Source organism: Aspergillus ochraceoroseus, assembly GCF_002846915.1.
Source record: "Aspergillus ochraceoroseus IBT 24754 chromosome Unknown P175scaffold_2, whole genome shotgun sequence".
Classification (NCBI taxonomy): domain Eukaryota; kingdom Fungi; phylum Ascomycota; class Eurotiomycetes; order Eurotiales; family Aspergillaceae; genus Aspergillus; species Aspergillus ochraceoroseus.
In genome coordinates, this window is record NW_024468477.1 from 2,959,886 (window position 1) to 2,979,842 (window position 19,957).

General features: G+C 48.5%; 7 protein-coding genes across 7 annotated transcripts; 4 read left to right on the top strand and 3 right to left on the bottom strand.

The window, feature by feature from the left end:
• Nucleotides 1-2,668: 2,668 nt before the first annotated feature.
• P175DRAFT_0499721 (FYVE zinc finger domain-containing protein) lies at nucleotides 2,669-4,460 on the top strand. Its single transcript, XM_040896799.1, has 2 exons — nucleotides 2,669-3,567; nucleotides 3,814-4,460. Exons 1-2 carry the CDS (start codon nucleotides 3,150-3,152, stop codon nucleotides 4,248-4,250), a joined length of 855 nt encoding a protein of 284 aa, XP_040754561.1. The 5' UTR covers nucleotides 2,669-3,149; the 3' UTR covers nucleotides 4,251-4,460.
• Nucleotides 4,461-4,737: 277 nt separating this feature from the next.
• P175DRAFT_0475149 (GNAT family N-acetyltransferase) lies at nucleotides 4,738-5,817 on the bottom strand. Its single transcript, XM_040895234.1, has one exon. It carries the CDS (start codon nucleotides 5,678-5,680, stop codon nucleotides 4,841-4,843), a length of 840 nt encoding a protein of 279 aa, XP_040754562.1. The 5' UTR covers nucleotides 5,681-5,817; the 3' UTR covers nucleotides 4,738-4,840.
• A 136-nt stretch (nucleotides 5,818-5,953) lies between these two features.
• Nucleotides 5,954-7,906, top strand: P175DRAFT_0522227 (rRNA (cytosine-C5-)-methyltransferase RCM1). The gene is made up of 2 exons (XM_040899243.1): nucleotides 5,954-6,208; nucleotides 6,340-7,906. Exons 1-2 carry the CDS (start codon nucleotides 6,008-6,010, stop codon nucleotides 7,852-7,854), a joined length of 1,716 nt encoding a protein of 571 aa, XP_040754563.1. The 5' UTR covers nucleotides 5,954-6,007; the 3' UTR covers nucleotides 7,855-7,906.
• A 48-nt stretch (nucleotides 7,907-7,954) lies between these two features.
• Nucleotides 7,955-9,545, bottom strand: P175DRAFT_0433207 (uncharacterized protein; the record flags this gene model as incomplete). The annotated part of the gene is made up of 4 exons (XM_040893588.1): nucleotides 7,955-8,335; nucleotides 8,384-9,027; nucleotides 9,083-9,151; nucleotides 9,431-9,545. 4 exons carry the CDS (start codon nucleotides 9,543-9,545, stop codon nucleotides 7,955-7,957), a joined length of 1,209 nt encoding a protein of 402 aa, XP_040754564.1.
• Nucleotides 9,546-10,719: 1,174 nt separating this feature from the next.
• P175DRAFT_0430936 (uncharacterized protein) lies at nucleotides 10,720-13,085 on the top strand (the record flags this gene model as incomplete). Its single annotated transcript, XM_040893449.1, has 3 exons — nucleotides 10,720-11,090; nucleotides 11,161-12,272; nucleotides 12,334-13,085. 3 exons carry the CDS (start codon nucleotides 10,720-10,722, stop codon nucleotides 13,083-13,085), a joined length of 2,235 nt encoding a protein of 744 aa, XP_040754565.1.
• Nucleotides 13,086-13,152: 67 nt separating this feature from the next.
• On the top strand, nucleotides 13,153-14,222 carry P175DRAFT_0499726 (F-box domain protein). The gene has a single exon (XM_040896800.1). It carries the CDS (start codon nucleotides 13,592-13,594, stop codon nucleotides 14,087-14,089), a length of 498 nt encoding a protein of 165 aa, XP_040754566.1. The 5' UTR covers nucleotides 13,153-13,591; the 3' UTR covers nucleotides 14,090-14,222.
• A 2,008-nt stretch (nucleotides 14,223-16,230) lies between these two features.
• sidI (putative long-chain-fatty-acid-CoA ligase) lies at nucleotides 16,231-18,828 on the bottom strand (the record flags this gene model as incomplete). The annotated part of the gene is made up of 5 exons (XM_040898839.1): nucleotides 17,923-18,828; nucleotides 17,542-17,839; nucleotides 17,099-17,478; nucleotides 16,700-17,029; nucleotides 16,231-16,577 (listed from the first exon to the last, which is right to left on the bottom strand). Exons 1-5 carry the CDS (start codon nucleotides 18,326-18,328, stop codon nucleotides 16,231-16,233), a joined length of 1,761 nt encoding a protein of 586 aa, XP_040754567.1. The 5' UTR covers nucleotides 18,329-18,828.
• Between the last annotated feature and the right edge of the window lie 1,129 nt (nucleotides 18,829-19,957).

Consider the following 19,957-nt stretch of genomic DNA (forward strand, 5'->3'; position numbering starts at 1 on the left):
CAATTGGGACCTGCAACCAAGGCAATAAAGCCCTCGACAGCATGCTAGATTACTCCTGAGAATTGGATCTATTGAAAATAAGACTACGCGCGGAGAAGAAAGTGATTCGCGAAAAGCGGGTAGGTCTGTTTAATTCCAAATGAAGGACTTGCAAGTGTCATGAGACCACATGTGATAGATTGATAGATCGATAGAGCTTATGCTTAGTGTCTCAGTTTACTCCGTACAGAACCAGTAATAGTACCCTGTAAAGGGGTGCATCTTATAATTGCAAGCCTTAAGAGAATTCCTCCGGAGCAGAGCGGATTCCATCCATGCCTCCTCAGTTCGAGTCAACAGATTACTCCGTACGGAGTACGTTGAGATAAAACTAGTAACCTAGCATGGAGGCAAATGGACTTGATTGATCATTATTTGAAGAAACGGGAATTGTTCCGCGATGCACTAGTCGGGCCCCCTCCATCTTTGTCGAAATTGACGAGGTTCCAAAAATGCTAGTCCGTAGTCCGCAATACTAGGTATAATATATCGATAGTAGACCGGAGGATGCCCGAATTATCCCCGGGCGATCAGGTAGTAGTACTCCGTAGTAGGACGGTGAAATGAATCTACTACGCGTGTCTTGCAGAGGATTATTTATTTATTATCAACAAGTATTTAGATACAAGGTATGTAGTAGTACCTAGTACGGAGTATACCTTAGGTGGTATGTGGTTAATCCCTGTAGATAGGCTCCGTACATACTCTGGGATGTCGATACAGTAAAAGGGTGAGATAAGGTAGATTGGGGATTCTGAAGCAATTAGGCTTTTGCGCCCGGGCAACCGAGAGAGGGAGAGAGAGAAAGAGAGAATAGAATATTCGACAATGCTTCCACGAATCCACACGCTTGTTGACCGGGGACCCAACCATTCAGTTACATAATCATCGGCAGCGGAGCTCGGCCTATGTCCGTGCAGGACCGGCTGTCGGCCAATAGCAACGAGCCACGGCAAGAGAAGCCAATCAGGAGTCTGCGATAACAAGTTCGAAGGCTGCCAATCCGGAAGCGAGTTTGATCAAACCCACCGGGGTTGGAAAAGCCCGTGCTTATTGTTGATTGGTGCTCCACTTAACAGTCGACCTTCCCAAGAACTCAAACTGAGACGGTGGGTCCTCTGAGTGCCTATACAGTTACACTTACAGTCCACGGTGTGTTGCGCAGCCGAATATCGGTTCTTACAGCTCTCCGTACTTGACCCTTCACTTGGCAACAAAAGTGGAGGGGTCACCGCTACTACATGTCAAGCAGATCTAGGGGTAATCTTGGGTTAGGCATATGCAGTTCTCCGATTTATTACCTTGACTACTGGGATATTGATTTTTCGTCGAAAACATTCGGGTAGGTAATAAAATAACAAAGAGGGAGTCTCGTGAACACTTCCATCTTCTCCGGGAAGAAAAAGTTATCTATCGCCAAAAGTGGTTAGAGTGGGTTGGGGGTCTCGTGTGGAGTCTCCAACTGTCCAACTGCAACCGGATTGCCAATAAGGATCGCCTAGATTTTGATTTCTGGATGGATTCAGTCTCAGTGTGCCGTTGGTCAGTAACCGTCGTAGTGACAGCGGGAGAAAACTTTTTAGACCAGTAAGCCGGTTTCAATTACCTCAAGTTGGGGTCTCTCTCTCTCTCTCTCTCTCTTGCCCTTTTTACCTGGAGTCGCAAGTGGAGAGAGAGCGAGAGAGAGAGAGAGAGAGGATGGAGATCGCCTGAAGAGGAAAGTCATCATGCTTTTTGCCGCTCAAGCTACTGAATCTGAATCCGTCGCCACCGCCTGAAAACAACCATAGTAATCCACAGACGACAGGATGATGTTATGGATGATTCACGATCTTGAAATGCTACGATCACTTTCCAGATCCTCCCTTTTTTTGGATGCTTCCGATAACCATGTGAGGCGAAGCATAAATTGCCCTATTTTGGGGTATCAAGAGGCGGTCAAGATGGGGCAGGGATGTTGTCATCATGACTCCGGAGAAAAGGGGAGAGAGGAGGGGAAGGAAATGATACCTTCATGCAGGGATTAGGTACTTATTCTACGTTCTTGTTGGCCCCTTGTTTTGTGTAACCAGAATTGACAACCTTTCCTTTACTTTGAAGGATGAACGGTGAAGAAGGGAGGAAAATCCTAATTACCTGAGTGAAGTCTCGATATTGGGGCCAGGGGAGAAGACTTAGCCCAGAATGATCATCCAGAGACTCCAGACCCCGGCAGAACAACCCTCGAACTATGTAGTTATTAATAATAACGAGTTGCCTATCTCTCTTGCGAGATCCCGTCCCAACCACCGGCCAGTTCATTTCCTCGGTAAAACATCGCTCTAATCCAGGAGTCCTCTGGAATTTCTTCCTCGATCATATATACATACCTAGGTATCCTTGAACATAGGTAGTAAAAGCTTCAAATTTCATTCCTTCTTCTGAATAAGTTAAAAAAAAAAAAAAAAGCCACCACCACCATCACCAGAAATTAATTGCCCTTGTCCAAAGTAAAAGGGATACTGGTTCTGTTGCCTCCGATCTTCCAACGGGTCCACCGGCTACGTTCCTTTTCTCGACAGATTATTCCTCTATATTATTATTGGGGTTTCTGAACTTCTCCATCCGTTAGCGTACATCTCCCAAAATCCCCACTGGCGCATGGCAAAAATCGCCTTGCTTTCCCTCGCTTTCTCGTCCACAAATCCTATTAAGGTCCATGCATTTCTTCTCTCCATCAGAGTATTATCCCTATAGATACTACTTCTCTCCTCCCCCGTCTTGATTCTCCCTACGCTCCGCGGCTCTCGCATCCGTCCAGATCGTCGCGCTCTCTTTTGATATCTCATCATTCACCCTTCTCGCCGTCATTACGAACTTTATCGGCCAAACTTTCGCCACTGCGATGTGTTTATGGTTCCGCTGTACCTCAATTCATCTACATCGTTGATACTAGCTTGGTCCATTCACCAGCTCCAGACCCTCTTCTAATAATAATCATCATCATAAAAACAACCACACTCACCTCACTCTTGATCATTGCTTTTTCGACTCTCCCCTCATCAGATTTACATATCCACTTGTCACCTCTGCACATACTATACTACCTACTACTGTGTTTCTTTTTCGAAATGGCGACTCATGTTGTTACTACCACCACCTCTCCGATCAACCATATTTCCATCTACGGCCATCCCTCTCCTATGAACTCCGCAACAACCACTCCTGCCAACAACTCGCCCACCTCTCCTCGTCTTCAGTATCTCCCTCTGCAGACTCGCCAGCTGCGTCCTCCAAAGGCCCCTCTCTATGTTCCTGCTGCCTTGCGTCCCACTGAGCGGCCTCAAAAGCCCTCCCCTCCCACTCCTCCCCGCAGCATTCACGGTTCTTTCGACAGTCTAAACGATGGCGAGACTAGTGATACTGTCAGCCGTCGCTCCACCTTGGAGAGTGTTGCCAGTGGAGGCATCAGCAAGCTAGCTGAGGATGAGTGGATGAAAAACGAACACCTCGGAGAGGTTACTGGTCTTCCCACCAGAGATCACTGGAAGGTAAGCCAAATAAAGTTCTTTTTGCATCTTAATTTAAAAACCTCTTGTGGGAAGACGTCCTCCTCCTTGGGTTGTCTTGCAATTTATATTGCGGCGGTTGCGTGCCTGCGCTCCAGAATGTCGCACCAGCCAGCGGTTGCGACATCTCGCGCAATCGTCAACTACCAGGGATTGTGTTACTCATGTGTCGCAAAGTCTTTTTTTTTTTTTTTTTTTTTTTTTTCTTTACTAACACGGTTTAACTAGGCTGACTCTGCGTCGCGCAGCTGTGACTCTCCTACCTGCCGTTCCTCCTTTGGTCTTTTCCTCCGTCGTCATCACTGTCGCCATTGCGGCCATGTCTTCTGTTCCTCTCACACGCCTCATATGGTCCCTCTCGACCAGGATGCTCGCTTCCATCCTGAAGGCATCCCCTCGCGAGCCTGCGACCTTTGCTGGAGTGCCTACCAGCGCTGGGAAGAGTCACGTGCTGACCGTCTCAGCAAGATCCAGAGCTTGATCAACGCCCAAAACGCCAGCCCAAATGCCGTGGAGCCCATCGATGCAGACAGCCCTCCTGCCTTGGAGCATGCTGGTTTCTCGCAGGACGAGGGCATCAAGTCGGCGTTTGCCAACGTGCTCAACCAGACTACTGAGATCGCTGCGAGCATCCCTCGAGGCTGGAACTGGAGCACTTTCTAATCATCATCGATGATGGTCGGCCAATTTTTTATTTGGGCCCTGTCACATTGATCTCACAAAACCTCATCTACTGCAAATACTTCACTTCGACATGACACATATTCTAGAACATCTTCTGTCCCATTTTATCGGGCCCTGTTTCGCACCTTTTACATTTCAAATCATCTACCTGGAGTTCGGGCGGGATCTTTTTTTTTTTTTTCTTTCTTTCTCTCTTGTGATGCTTCACAAGTCCTTTACTACTACTTTTCGTCACCTCATACCCGGGGGTCGGTCCCTTTAATGCTGCGATAGAAGCGGGCGGGGGTTTTCACACTTTTTTTTTTTTTTTTTTTTTTTCGTTATTCCTCAGGATACCCTGTTATGATTGCTTATGTTCGGCGATCTTCTGTTGGTTTGTTTCTCACTGGTTATGGCGTTTTATGACTTGCAGGCTATTCGCTCTGTCTCGGCCTATAGAGGTGTGTTGGTACTTTGCTAAATGAAACCTTAAGCTGCATTTCTCTCTTCTTCGTCATATACGTAGTGTAGTTAACTAGTGTCTTATAATAAATATAGGTTAGTTATATGTCATGTCATGTACTGAATAGTTACCTAGTCTTGTCCCCTCTAACCCTATATCCATCCAACCGCTTCCACATCCCTACATGCTCGATCCCAACCTCACTCCACCTCCCCATCTCCTCGTCCGTCTCAAACCCAAGCCGCTCATAGAACTTCTCCACCCATACCTGCGCATGTACCAGCGCCAGCCCCTTCCACACAGGAACCCGAGCTCCACGAGCCAGCCCGCCACTGCACTCCTCCCGAACCACCCGCGCCAGCGACGCATTGATCGCCGCAGCGTTTCCCGCCGCCCACGCCATTGACATTTCCATTAATTTTCGCGCGAGCCCGTACCCGCGGTACTCGGGGAGAACCGCCACACGGCCGAACTTGATATGGGCTTCGTGCGTGAAGTCATACTTCTTGAGTCGTGGGGTTGCGTCTCCATCTCCATCTCCATCTCCGCTTGAGGTTTCCTCGTCTTGGCTGGCATTGGCATTGGCATTGGCGTTCCCATACATCGCGGCAAAATCATCATGCGATGCATGCGGTGGCGGCACGAGCCGAAGCACCGCAACAGGGACTTTCATGGGGTTCGAGTCCGAGCCAGGGAGTCGGTGATTCTCATCATAAATCACCCAGTGCCAGCTCCGGCTATCATCCTCGTCGATTTCGAGATCGGGCGCGCATTTCTGTTCGTCAACGAAGACTTGGAGGCGAACGGCGAGGGCGTCGTTCAGCACGGATGGGTTGGTGGGGGGGTGGGGGATCGTGCGGGTTGGAAGGGTAAAGCCGACGACGTTGTTGGGGCCGGGAGGGAGGAGGGATGTAGTGAAGATGGCCTGGGTTGGCTTTGGTTTGAGCGGCAGTGGTGCTGAGGGCATTGGTTTTTTTGTTTCTTGTACTGAGTACGGAGTAAAGCGAGGGCTTAGTCCATGGAACCTTTGGGTCTTTTGTGTGAACAGACTGTTGATTCAGTAACACTGTATCTCATCTCATGTCCTGTTCACTAATATAGTTCGTCGTTTCTTATCAAAAGACCAGATCAGATTACATACCATGGATCAAACAAACACTGCAAACATAGACATCACATCGCTTTCCAGGATATTTTTTTTTTATATCGACAACTATTTTACCCCCCCCCCCCCCTCCAATTTGTTACGAGGATTCCCCATCACGGTGCTTTGATATATATATATATATAGCCCATGTCTCTCTACTACGACGCTGTTGCGGTCCTGACCGCCCCCTCGTCGACAGGTGGCTCATTCAAATCACGCCTCTACAATTCGCGTACTCTCAAGGCCGCCCCTGCACAAATCTATGCGCTTATCGTCGAGGCGGCGAAATGGGACATCCTTCTGAAGGAAGTCATTGAGCATGCAGGAATTCTCAAGACAGAGCCAAAGGTGCGCATTTATTAAAAAGAAAGACGAAAAGATCTCCGGTTTTCATTTTTTTCAAGAAAGACAAAAAAAAAAAAAAAAAAACACGGGGGAAAGTCCTGCTGACTGACTAGGAATCCTTTTGAGTTACATAGCTCTCTCCATTACTCGCCATCCTTCTTGTCCATGATCAGCTCCTCGCCAAAAATGGCATCGCGGCGACAGCCTCCCACCCCCTTCGTCAAGCGGTGGAAAGACATAAGATTCGGCTAAAGGGCGAGTTTGCCAAGGCCCGCGTACGGCGCGGGTGCGCGACAATCCCGGAATTGAAGGAAACTGTTCGCAAAGAGAAACTGGCTCTTCAGGGCGCAGATGGACCGGCAAGCGCAGCGGTGTATCCACGTTGGGTGCGGGTGAATAATGTGCGGACAACGCTGGAGGCGCAGCTAGAGTCGTCTCTTTTTGCTTCGTATGGAAAGGTCGAGACCCTGAGCCAGTTGGTTGATAACCAGAGGGAAGAGGGGAAGGGGAAAGGATTCAAGATGCGCTTGGATCCACATGTTCCGGACTTGATTGCTGTGCCCCCTGGAGTGGAGTTTACGACTTCATCTGCGTATAAGAATGGAGAGATCATTCTCCAGGATAAGGCCTCTTGTTTCCCGGCTTATCTGTTGCTTGGTGATAAGGCATGGGATGGCGGCGACCTGCTGGACGGGTGTGCTGCGCCAGGGAATAAGACTACCCATTTGGCTTCATTGCTTTATAGCAGTAGTAAGAAGACCAAGAAGAAGAACAAGGAAAAGGAAAAGGAAAAGGCGCCATCTTCGCGGATTTACTCTATGGATGCGTCCAAGGTTAGAGCGAAGACTCTACAGAAGATGGTTTCTACGGCTGGCGCGGATAAAATCACCACCGTTCTCCCCGGCCAGGACTTCCTCGCTCTCGACCCGGAAGACCCCCGATTCGAAAACGTCACCGGTCTCCTTCTGGACCCCAGCTGCTCCGGAAGTGGGATCATCGGCCGCGACGACGTCCCCAAATTCGTCCTCCCAGCGGGGCCGTCCACCGGTTTGGCACAGGGCAAAAACCAGGGCAAGAAGCGGAAGCGCAATGAATCGGACGAGCACCCGTCACGGAACAATGCTAGCCCAGAGTCATCCCCAACAGACGAAAACGAACTGACCAGCAATACACCTATGGACCCCGAACGGCTCACAAAGCTATCCAATCTACAAACCCGCATCGTTGAGCACGCGCTGAGTTTCCCTGCTGCGACGCGCATCACGTACAGCACCTGCTCGATCCACATGATTGAGAACGAGTCTGTCGTTGAGCGGATTCTGTCTTCAGAGGTTGCGAAGCGGCGTGGATGGCGGATTATGCGGCGGGATGAGCAGCCTCGAGGGTTGAGAGAGTGGAAGCGTAGAGGGATTCGGGCGGAGGAGAGTCGGTCTGTGGATTTGTCGGACGAGGAGCTGGATGCTTGTTTGAGGTGTTGGCCCGGTGACGATGAAGGAACAGGAGGGTTCTTTGTTGCAGGATTTGTGCGCGATAGTAGTAGTGTGGTAGAGAAGGTTGACGATGTTGAACCGAGCGCTTCTCCTCAGGGGAACAATTTTGAAGAGACCGAAGAGGACGCAGGAGAAGAATGGGAGGGATTCTCTGATTAGAAGTATCTATGAGTGATATTATTATATATTTATATAGTGATTGGTTTATATTGTGACGGAACTACTCCGGACACCTAACACCTGTTACCTACGGAAATTATTAAGAACCGAGAAAAGCCTGCCGCTTATTCCGCATTCTCTGGCTCGTATACACATCCAATTTAACAGCTGCCATCACAAACTCTGGACTGTCCTGTGACGAACCTGGCTGCATTGAAATGCGCCACTGACCGTTTCGCACGATCCAGGTAGGACCTCCTCCTCCAGTATTCCCGAATTGCGATCCTTCCACTCGTCGCCGTTTTGTCTGTGGTTCGACTGACGCAAAGTCAGGAACGTGACTTTGGCCCGTGAACTGGTCGAAAAAGAGCTGTTGCTCACCGTCCACGGTGAGATCTGCTTCATCTTCGATTTGTATACGGATCGGGTGCTGGATGGTAGCACTTGGGGTTCTCTGGTGGGAAGAACCTGATGACGGCTGCTGCGAGAAATTAGTAGCCGGGGTTTGGCTACTGCTGCGACTGCTGACACTGTTCCTCTTATCCACGATGATCTGAAGGAGACTGGCGACGCGCGCGTTGGTGAGGTTCAGAAACTTGGGGCGCATGCTCCGCAGGTCGATGAGGGTGTTTTCATCGCCAATTTCGAGGACTAGATCGTGCGCTGGTTCGTCCACAAAAGGCCGCGAGTATGTTACCCGGGTATCATCGTCGTTGTCTGTTTCGATGTCGATGCCAGATCGACGGACATCTTCGAGGCGGATAATGATCTCGGACCGGCCGCGAATGGGGTTAACACTGATGTGGTGCGGAATGAGCTTCTGTTCAAGCCCCCGGAGGTGAAAGTAGCGACAGTCGCGGAGAAGTTCAGTACGGTGGGCCTCGTTTTGAATGTGAAGGGGGTAGCCACGGAGCAGATGCAGAAGCTGCGCGAAGACTTCTCCATCGCGGTTTGGGACACTCGGAGGAACAATAGCAGGAGGTCGGAGAAGGCCTCGCCGGTCCAACCCGGGGAAGACTTCAGCGGGAGACGCAAAGAAGGCTGCAAAGCCGAGAGAGAAGAAGTTAGGTGAGTCGCCTGAGTTGGAGAAGATATCCCGGGGTATTTGGAAATGGCGGTCGCCGATTTGAATAATGATCTCGGACTCGAACAATTGGGACATCAGCCGGGGTACTAAACGCGAGATTAAGATTCTGTTGAGATAGCGTTTTGCGACAAGGGATCATACAGCTGTAGAATTGCGAGTCCGCGAATAACTTCACAAATTGGGACCCATCTTTTGGTTGGACATGATAACCTATTCATGCACATTGGTTAAACATGGCATTTTGGGGTAAATGCGCATCCTTATTTATGCTACGGTACCTTGCAGATGTCTGGCAATCTCGTGAAAGGTGATCGGGTCACGATCGATGTATAAAGTGCGGCAATTGGATCCATCGCAATTTTGGCTCAGCTGCTCTTCGAAGAATCGCGAGAAATATGAAGGAGCTGAAGCACGTTCAATAACAGTTCAACCCCCAAGAATACCCACAATCACAAAACAAATGATCGTATGAGATTCGGAACAACTTACCATCAGAAGCAATTGACGCGCCCGAGAGCCGGAAAAGCTCTGTCCCGATCTGAATCGAAAAGACCTTCTCGGGCGGAAGATTGCAGCCAGATGAACTGGACTTGTCTGCTGCCATGTGCGTATCGCTCCTTTCTTTCCTTCCTTCGTTTGGCTGGCCTAGGGCCCAGAGGCCAGACAGAGTGCGGAGAGGATTATCCCCACAAGAGCATAACAACACCCAGGTTGATCTGGGGAATTAAGGTGAAAGCTGCGAGAGGAGCCAGGTGCCGAATTCGATCAGTAACAGGAATCGCAGTTAGCCATTCGAGCCGCTGTCAACCTCAATCGACAATACTGGACTTGCTTAGAAATGAAAGATTGAGGTCGTAGTTAGTTATTTGGTGCCTCGGTCACGGGCTGCCGGAGCTTTCGGCGCTGACATTCCGATCTGGGGATGTTTTTGAATCACTTCATTTCTGCATCTGTTGAACGTCGCGTTTATCAAATGAATCTTGTGTTTTCTTGATTCGATTCTCTAATTATTCCCCATCGCTTTCTCCCTTGACCTCGTTTCTTCTGACTTGGGCATCTCACCCCCGACTGTGGCTCATCACCCTGAATTGATCAAGAGATGACGAGAAGAGATCAAGGACTGGGAATTATTTAAGAACAATCCAGACGAACGAAACATTCCCGAAGACAGTCTTGATTCGTTTATCTTCGCATGACTTTGGTCTCGCTGGTGAAACTCGGCTGGCATCTTGAAACGCACTGGAAATCTCCTGATCTTCCTTCACTCGGTTAGGTCTCCGGCAGAGATACTCGCCTCGGTTCATACCTGATCGCCGTGTGGACATGCTCTTACTTCCAATCCTACAGCCTCCGCATCCCAGAGTGAGCTTCATATGTCGGTGCAAGGAGGGCAACAAGCTTCCCCGGCTGGACATTCTGGTTCTTGAAGTTGGAGTGTTTGCTAATTGATTTCGTGGTCGAGCCCCGGGCCCCTCTGCCCATGTTGGGAATGAGCGAAGCCGTTGCCCCTGGCTTAGTTTGTAATTCGCAAGCACTACCCCTTATGGATAGAAGTTTCCTATCTTAGTGGTTCTTGCTCTACTCCGTAACAGTGTCTCCATTCTGCAATGGAAGGTGCGCTCTGTTTGGTTGACAATCTATATCACCTTCTTCTACCCCCGCTTTCTACCTCTCTCGATGTTTTCTTTCCCAGTGTTTTCTACCCCTCCAGAACTGACTGGGCTTGTTTGTACATATTATCTATATTTCTAGCCAAGCTGTGGTAGCCAAAATTCGCCATGACGGAACAAACTGTACCTTACACGCCCTTGGATGCTCCTCTCCCCCCGGTTTCTACAGAAGAGGTGTTTACGGAACTCCAGTGGAGGACCCTGCTTTCCTTGGCAGATACTGTTATTCCTTCTGTTCGCGGGCCTAGGGGGCGCAAATCTCGATCAGCCAAGGTAGTGTCACAGGAGAGGCTGGATTCTGCCCTCTCAGCACTCAAAGCCACCATCCCTGGCCCGGATGCAGCTGCCCTTGCAACACAGTATCTGGAGGAAAGCTTGTGCTCTATTCCCAAGGTCCGGCAGGCACTCCAACTTCTTTTTACACAGTATGTGCATCAGGAAGGGAAAAATGGACTGAGTTTTGTCTTGACTGCCTTGAAGTGCGTACCACCTTTTTGGATCTCCATGGTAATTCGTGGCAATGTTGACGCTGACACTAATTTTGTGCAGTACCAAGGCTGGGTCCCTCATGCTGACGGGATCTATAACTCCAATTCAGAATCAACCCTTTGATGTTCGGGAGCAGATTTTCCAAAGCTGGTCCGACTCCCGGCTACCACCGGTTCGTGCGATTTACCGGGCTCTTACGGCGATCTTCAAGAGGACATGGGTGACCTTTAGTCCTGCTCTCTACGCAACCCTTGGCGTTCCTCTCGTTCCTGTTCATGGTGTTCCCAAAGATGGGTTCAAATTCGAGTTTCTGCAATTCCCCCCATCCGAAAAGCCAGAGATTATTGAAACCGACATCGTCATTATCGGGAGCGGCTGTGGTGGTAGCGTAGCCGCCAAAAACTTGGCAGAGGCAGGGCACCGAGTGATAGTCACTGAGAAGGCCTACTCATTCACATCCCGACATTTCCCTATGAAGCCCCATGAAGGTTTCAACAATATGTTCGATGCTGCCGGCACTACTATGAATGACGAGGGGTCAATGGGCGTTCTCTATGGATCAACCTGGGGAGGCGGCGGTACTGTCAATTGGTCCGCTTCACTTCAAACACAGGGATACGTGCGCCAGGAATGGGCAGAAAAGGGCCTTCCGCTCTTCACTACATGGGAATTCCAAAAAAGCTTGGACCGTGTCTGCGATCGTATGGGAGTCAGCGCTAAATTCATCAAGCACAATCCGGCCAACCGCATGATCCTCGAGGGTGCTCGGCAACTTGGTTATGCAGCGCAAGCTGTGCCACAAAATACCGGTGGAACAGTGCACTACTGTGGATACTGCACCCTAGGCTGCCACTCAACCGGAAAGAAAGGTCCCACGGAGACATTCTTGGCTGATGCTGCAAATGCTGGCGCAACATTCATTGAGGGCTTTAAAGCAGACAGGGTCCTCTTTAGCAAGACCAAGGCCGGTCAGGTTGCATCAGGGGTCGTCGGCACCTGGACATCTCGCGATGCGCACTTTGGCGTCTCGGGAGTTGGTTCGGTTAAGCGAAAGGTTATCATCAAAGCAAAAAAAGTTATTGTTTCTTGTGGCTCCCTGCACAGTCCTCTTCTGCTGCTACGCAGTGGCATCAAAAACTACTATATTGGTCGCAATCTTCATCTTCATCCTGGTAAGCCTATTTCCTTATGCTTTTGATGATTCATAACCAACGAAAATTTCCCTTTTTCTAGTTGCTATCGCAACGGCTGTCTTTCAAGAAGCTACTCGGCCTTGGGAAGGAGCCTGCCTGACGACAGTTGTCAACGAGTTCGAGGACCTTGACGGCAAGGGCCATGGAGTCAAGCTCGAAGGCGTATCTATGCTTCCGGGGGCAATTCTTCCAATCCTCACTTGGCGCGATGGGCTCGACTACAAACTTCAGGCGGCGAAACTCTCCCACTCGGCGGGATTCATCACACTCACCAAAGAGCGAGACCCAGGGCGTGTTTACCCTGATCCTCATGATGGACGAGTTCGAATCGACTACAGTGTTTCTGCTTTTGATCGCAAGCACATCCTGGAAGGTCTCATTGCGAGTGCCAAGATTGCATATATCTCTGGAGCCAAGGAGATCCACACATCGTTCCGCGATATGCCGCCATTTATCCGACCCGAAGAAGACGTCGAAGGGTCTCCCGATGGAACCAACAGTCCCGCTCTCCAAGCATGGATTACCGAGTTCCGCCGCAAGGGACTTAGTTCGGAGAAGGTTATGTTTGCTAGTGCACACCAGATGGGCAGTTGCCGCATGGGCTCATCCGCACGCAATAGCGTTGTTGACCCGGAAGGTCAAGTTTGGCGCACCCAAGGATTATATGTGGCTGATGCGTCTGTATTTCCGAGTGCTAGTGGGGTAAATCCTATGATCACCAATATGGCAATTTCAGATTACATCAGTAGAAACCTCATCGCACTGATGGAGAAGAAAACCACGCGACTCTAAGCTTTCATGTGTGTGTTGATGGATGTGTGACTGGGGATTTGAAAAATGGCAAGCGGACTTGATATCCTTAATCAGTTGGTCGGGGGCTTTTTATATTCTTCCTGTGGCTATTATTACTATTCTTATGAGACCAGGCGCAATGTGTAATAAACAAGAATATTTTTAAAAAAGATTCCAAAATGTTTTTTTTTTGCCTTGCCTTCATTCTAAGATCAGGAATCTATCATTCCTCGAACTTTATTCCCGGTCTCCTTGGTATGAATACTTGGTATAGGTACTATACCAGTGTTTAGAAGATCCTTGCATCTGCCCACAGGCACTCTCATTGTTTAGTATCTAGATGAGGGAGAGTATTCTGAGGCTGTAGTTCGAGTTATCTCAGGTCAACCCCTATGTATCATGTGATGTGGCGCGCATGACATCAAAAACGACCTCGACCAGCAAAACAACAACACTGAATGAGAAAGAAGAAGAAGAAGAAGAAGAAGAAAAAGAATAACTGATAAATGTCCTTATTTCTTACGCTTCTCCCCCCCGAAATCCATCTCCTCATCAGCACCAATCTCCTCTTCCCCGATCTTCTTTATCTCCGGCTCAGCTGCCGCTACTTTTATAACCTCCTCCCCTCCCCTCGACACAAGGACCTCCTCCAAGCGGAGCAAACAACCTACGCCATCGCAAAAAACATCTACGCATGTCGGTACTGTCTGCGTCTCCGGGTGGCGAGCCAATTCGCCGACCGGATGCTCCAGCGCCGTCGTCGCCGGGCTGGTCGTGATGCGTGGAAGCGCTTCTGTGTGGAATGCGGGCTTGCGCCGCGCTCTGGAGAGGCCCGGTATGGACCTGGGGCACAGATTGTGATTCGGGGTGTTTTGCACGTTATTTGTGTTTCTTGCGGGGAGTTTGGGTTGGGGGTTTACGACCGGCTCGGGAGGGGGAGGGATTGGTGTGAGGGTTGTTGGCTGAGGAGGGAGTCTCCCTACGCATCATGCCACCACAGGTAAAAAGATCGTGCCATGCTGGAGAAGCGTGCTAAGTCTTTTATGTAGGCTTTGCATACATACCCTTGAATGTCGGACACAATCTCAGCGAAATCGGAGCTTTGTGGCTGCCCAATAAGTGGATGGCACCGTTCCCCGCTTTTATATTCCATTAACATTAGAGTACTCCGTATTTTAGTGTTCACTACTTCTTAACTACTTCTTAACTAGTTTCTTAGCGAGCTGATGTGGCCGGCACAGCCACTTAACCAGCCACAGGCCCTCGAAGTGTGTGACTTGACTCCTTTTTCTATTCACCTCCTTCACTTTTAAAGGCTCAGTTCAATGTCTTCTTCCTGACTTTCCCACCGCATTTATTATTGCAAGCATCTTGCAAGCATCTCCTCAATCGCTTAATCACATACTCTACGGCAAAGGATCGTGGGGAAGGGAGTGGATCAGATTGACGTGGAAGAATATGACAAACCTCGAAGAGAATTAACTAATGGCCATTCTTGCTTCCGAGGAACTGAATTACCCGCTTAAGGTTGAGACAATGCCGCGCTTGTCCGACGTTCTTGAACATACTTGGGCCACAGGAACATTCTGGGTTACGTTACCCTAGATTCTACAACGGGAAATATTTTTGGGATGGGTCTCTGCCTTTCTTTTGGACAAAGGGTGGACCGGACTTCATTGCTCGTAAGGTCAGAGATAAGAAAAAATATGATGATAATCTCCGACTTGCATTTGATTGATATTCACTCTCATTCCTGGGCCCCCTCGGTTACCATCCTTGCTGTGCTGCCCATATCTCTCCTAGTATTCTGTCAACATCATTTTCCTCCCTCTTTGTCTGTGCACAAGCACATCTATGGTGACCGAGTGAAGTGAGTCTCCTGAACCTGGAAAATGAGCTTTGTAGGAATGGTAGGGTGACCTGGCAGGTAGGTTAAAGATTAAATCTGGGCGACGCTATTTTGCCCCGTTTGATTTACTCCTTGGTTGCCCAAATTTACACAGATTGGGAAGGAGAATTTCATGCTTTAAAATAGTGTGTTCTCATTACCTAATATACATTGTAGGAAGAGGTGATAACTATGCTATTATGCTATTGCTGCCTAGATTCTGACTGTCAAACCAAAATATTAATAATACTCCAAGTGGAATAAGGAGGGAAATAGGGTGTATATTCTTGCTACCACCACAAAACATGTGCTTCGCTGCATGTCTTAGAAATTAAGTCAATATCTAGTAGGAATAGTATGACTATGCGTCATTTCTTTTTGGGCTAGAAACAAGTGTTGCATTTACTTTGGAGATGAAGCATACTAGAATAGGGAAAGTAGTAGTTTCTGTAAGTTACAAAATAACAGTAATGTTTCTGAAATACACCCTCAGTGTCATGATTACAATATGTCTTTGTCTCAACATTTCACTCTTTGGTATTTTGATACCCATCCCATCACTACCAAGATTGCCCAGGATTCACTTCATTTCTTCTTTTCCATACAGCATTGAGCCTGTCACAGACAAAATACCCTGAAGATTTACAGTCGGTTGCTAGCAATGGAAGGATGAGAATCTAGATTTGAAGTGCCCACTTCAAATATCTATATTAGTCCATGATTCATTTCTTTTCACTTTATAACCGCACAACTATATGATATTTTGAGCTCACACTTCGCTGAACCTTGAAAGGGACCTATTAAGAAAAATTAAAAAAAAAAGAAATAAAGAGAGATTGGAAGACAAAAAATCGCATGCACCTGTCAGATTGCACCATCCCACGCTACGGCTGAAACCGGATGCAGAAGAAAGGCTTTCTGGTGGGTGGGAAAAGGGGGGTCGACCGTCGTACTGTAAGTGTATGCAGAACTGGCATCTCCATCAGATTAGATAATCAGATTCATCTTCATCTAATCTGATTGATAAACGTCACCGAAATCATTATTATTATTATTATTATTATTATTGTTTTTTCTCTCTTGTTTTACCCCTCACCGGACTTTGCAGGAGTATTTCTAGAGAACACTTCGGAAACTTCAGAGTGAGACAAACCTTACAGAATGGAATAATTGCAGGGTATAACATCAAAATTATATACATCTCTCTCTCTCTCTCTATATATCTATGGTTCATGAGGCCGGGGGGGGGTAAAAAAACTAATTTTTTTCTTTTGTGCGCTGCTCCAAAACCTTCGCCGCGATGTTGCGCAAATCCACCTTCCGTACTTTGCCGCTTCCAGTCACAGGAATAGTCCGATCCACTCCTTCTTCACCAAAGACGAAGAAATACTGTGGCGCCTTGTGGCGCCCCAGTGTCTCCCGTGTCCACACTCGAAGCGCTTCGTCAGATGGGCGCTTTCCCTGGTGTTCGGGTGCTACGGCGATGAAGGCCCCCACTACCTCGCCGTACTTGTGGTCTGGAATACCGATGACGGACGCGACCTCGATAGCAGGGTGAGAGGATAAGCGCTCCTCGATTTCTAAGGGGTAGATGTTTTCTCCGCCTATGTGGTTTAATTGAGCGGTTAGCCAGAACTGTCTTTTCTAGCATATAGATCACGAAGGTTCCTAACGAGATCCTAGGGGTTTAAACGAGCGAAGAAGAAGAAGAAGAAGATAAACTTACCTCTGATGATAATGTCCTTGAATCGACCGGTGATCGTGCAGTAGCCTTCAGGAGTAAACATGGCCTCATCGCCTGTCCTCAGCCATGTAGTTCCGTCCATATCGGTGATCAGACTCTCGGCAGTTTTCTCGGGATTGTTCCAGTAGCCTTTTGTCAGTTGGTAGCCGGCCATGCACAGCTCTCCACGTTGGCCAACGGGAACGATGCGACCTTCCGCATCGATAATCTTCGCTTTCGCGTGTGGCATCACTTTTCCGACAGTCCTCAGGCGCGTCTCAATGCTATCTGTGGTAAGCGCGTTGAAGCAGGTAGGCGATGCCTCGGTGAGACCTTAAACAAATCGAAACGTGTCAGTCAGTATACTTCGAATACAGCATTACGGGGAAGGGCATCCTCTACCGTAGCTGCTGGTATATTGCGTCATATTTAGCTCTGCGAACAACCGCTTCATCAATGGTCGAGGCACAGGAGCTCCCGCGATAATGCCGGTGCGAAGGTTGCTGCAGTCGAAATTTTCCGGTGCGGGAATGCTGAGAATGGCTTCAAACATCGTTGGAACCCCATGGAGGGCCGTGCATTTTTCGTCGGATATAGCATGTAGAACTGCCCGGGGATCGAATGTTTCGCTGGGGAAGACGATTTTTGATCCGTGAGTAACAACTGCGAGCATACCAAGTACCAGACCAAAACAGTGAAACAGCGGAGGGGGGCAGCAAAGGATGTCGAATGAGGTGAGGTTCATGCGATCGCCAATGAAGCGGGAGTTATTCACGAGGTTACTGTAGAGGAGAAAAGTGCTGTTAGTATATTCTGCGGGTGGTGTTTAGCAGGGGTATACCTACTGATGCGTCAACATCGCAGCTTTGGGGTTTCCAGTCGAGCCGCTGGTGAATTGCAGATTGCAAACGTCATCCGGCTGTAGGTCGGCCTCTCGCTCCAGCAGAGCATTGCTTGGAAGCAGCAATCCCCGTTCAATGACATCCTTATATGTGCTGAAGTTTTTATACTGCCCGCGAATGACGATGATCTCCTCCAATGCCTTTGAAGTTCCGTCCTGTCTGGGCTGAGGTCCAAGTTTTTCTAGAACTTCTTCTAGAGAATGGCGGCCGATCCGGGAAGTCAGGAACAAGAATCGACAGTCTTCAAAACAAGAAATCAAGAAATCATTAGCATGCAGGTATTTCAAAAAAAAAAAAAATGAAAGATCGGCTAGTTCAACCTACCTGTATGGTCAAGTGCATAGTATAGCTCTGAAGGAGTATACGTGTTGTTCAAGACTACTAAGATGGCTCCAGCACGAGCAGCTGCGAAGAAAATTGAGATATACTGTTCACAATTGCCAGCCATAATACCAATGCGATCTCCCTTCTGAATTCCCATGGCCAGCATGCCACGGGCCACTCGATCGGCCTCATCATTCAGGTCTGCATAAGACCACCGCGCCCCTGTCCAAGGGAATACTAGACACTCATAGTCACCACATTGAAGGCTTTGGAGAGCCAAAAGCTCACCAAGCGTGATATCTAGGAGCTCTGGCTCTGTTTCCCCATACACTATCGAGAGTTGTTGGGGTGCTGGAGGTGTCTGAATATGGGAAAGGGTTTGCTGGAGTCGTCGCACAGTCGCCATTTTCGCGGATGGGAGTGATACCAGACACTTGCAGAACAGCGCGGCCAAGCAGGCAGAGGAGCAAGCGATTCATTAAATACAGAACCCAGCATTACGATTTTTTTTTCAAGGAAAATCTGTCTACCTCGGAACTCGATCATCCCTCCCCCCCGGTCATTGCTATTGCGGAGACTAGCGAAGCCCGCAAACCAGCAATTCGAGGAAGAAAATTACAGGTTAACTTCCTCTGCCATTTCTCGGTGTATTACCCACTTTCAGACCCAGCTGAATTGAAACAATTCCGGTCAACTCGTCTAGAAGAAATTAAAAAAAAGCAATCCTTCCATATCAGATCCTGTTCCCGACAGACTAAGGAGGCTCTTGGCAGTCTAGAGATTTCTCCACCGCATAAACGAACCAACCCAGAGATCCGTTGTTCTTGTGGAGGTTGAGATGGAATTATAATTGGCCATGAGGTATTGCAGTATGCGTATGTGATAATAATTGATTGGTATTTTCCCGCAGGGGTTAAATCAGATAAAAGGTTCCAAGTGCTGGCGTTGGGGGGTTTGGTTGGGGCGTTGTCAGCATTAATTAAATGGGTGTATGCCGGGAAAAGAATACCTGACGGTCATCCTAAGCCCTTCAGTGGACTAGATACGGTCAGTAAATACGTAAAAATAATATTTTTTTGGTGTTTGAAGGCATGTTTTCCTATTTGGACGTCCTGGGGCCTTCACGATTGAACCCCTCGAAATGGCGCGGAACAACGGAATATTCTAACGCAAAAGGACATGGTTTCTCTGCCTAAGTGGGCAGTGGGGATTCTGCATCGTCACCACTGCGGGATAATGATTAAGTCCGAGTCAAAAATGCCTTCTAGTATGCGACGGTAGGAGCCTGCAAACGTTCCGAGACACCCGATGGGTTGTGTACATTGTAGACTATAAGCCCCCGAATCAAACCCAGGGCTCGACCAGAGTAGGACCTCATCGTGTATACTAGATAAAATAGCTCCGGAGTCCGTTGTGCAATATTCTAAGGTTACGCTCCACAACGGATCAGATAATTTATTCCAGTCGGACATCTCGGTCCGTGTTATCAATCAGTTACACCAGCAGAGAGGTGGATATGAGATGGTACATTCTTGGTTTTCGAGACTACCATTCTTATTTCTGACTTCAAAGTAGCGAATATATTGACAACTAATGCGGAATCTAGGAACTGATGCAACGCACTCAACTAAATCACCGCGCTTCAACACAGGGAAAAGGCCAGGAAAGTTTTCTTCGTCCCGCCCAACTTCGAGACTTCGACAAGGACTCGGAATTGGCTGGGCATTAGTCTACGATATCGGCACAACGCCCAGAAAAGCGCTCAAAACTGCCAGGGTCTTCGGTGCTTCAAAGTTACGATGGATACATTGCGATACGGATGAGAATGGTACGTGGTAATGTAACAGCCAAATCCAGTAATTCTTAAGACAGACGAATCTAATCAGATGATCTAATCAGATACATATCGCCCGATAATCGGAGACCACTCGGCACCTCACCTGACTGATCCCGTGCAATATCCCGACCCGGTCTGAGTATTTTCCACGCCATGCTCCAAAAGTCGCCCACCTCCATCCCACTTTTAAGCCATAGA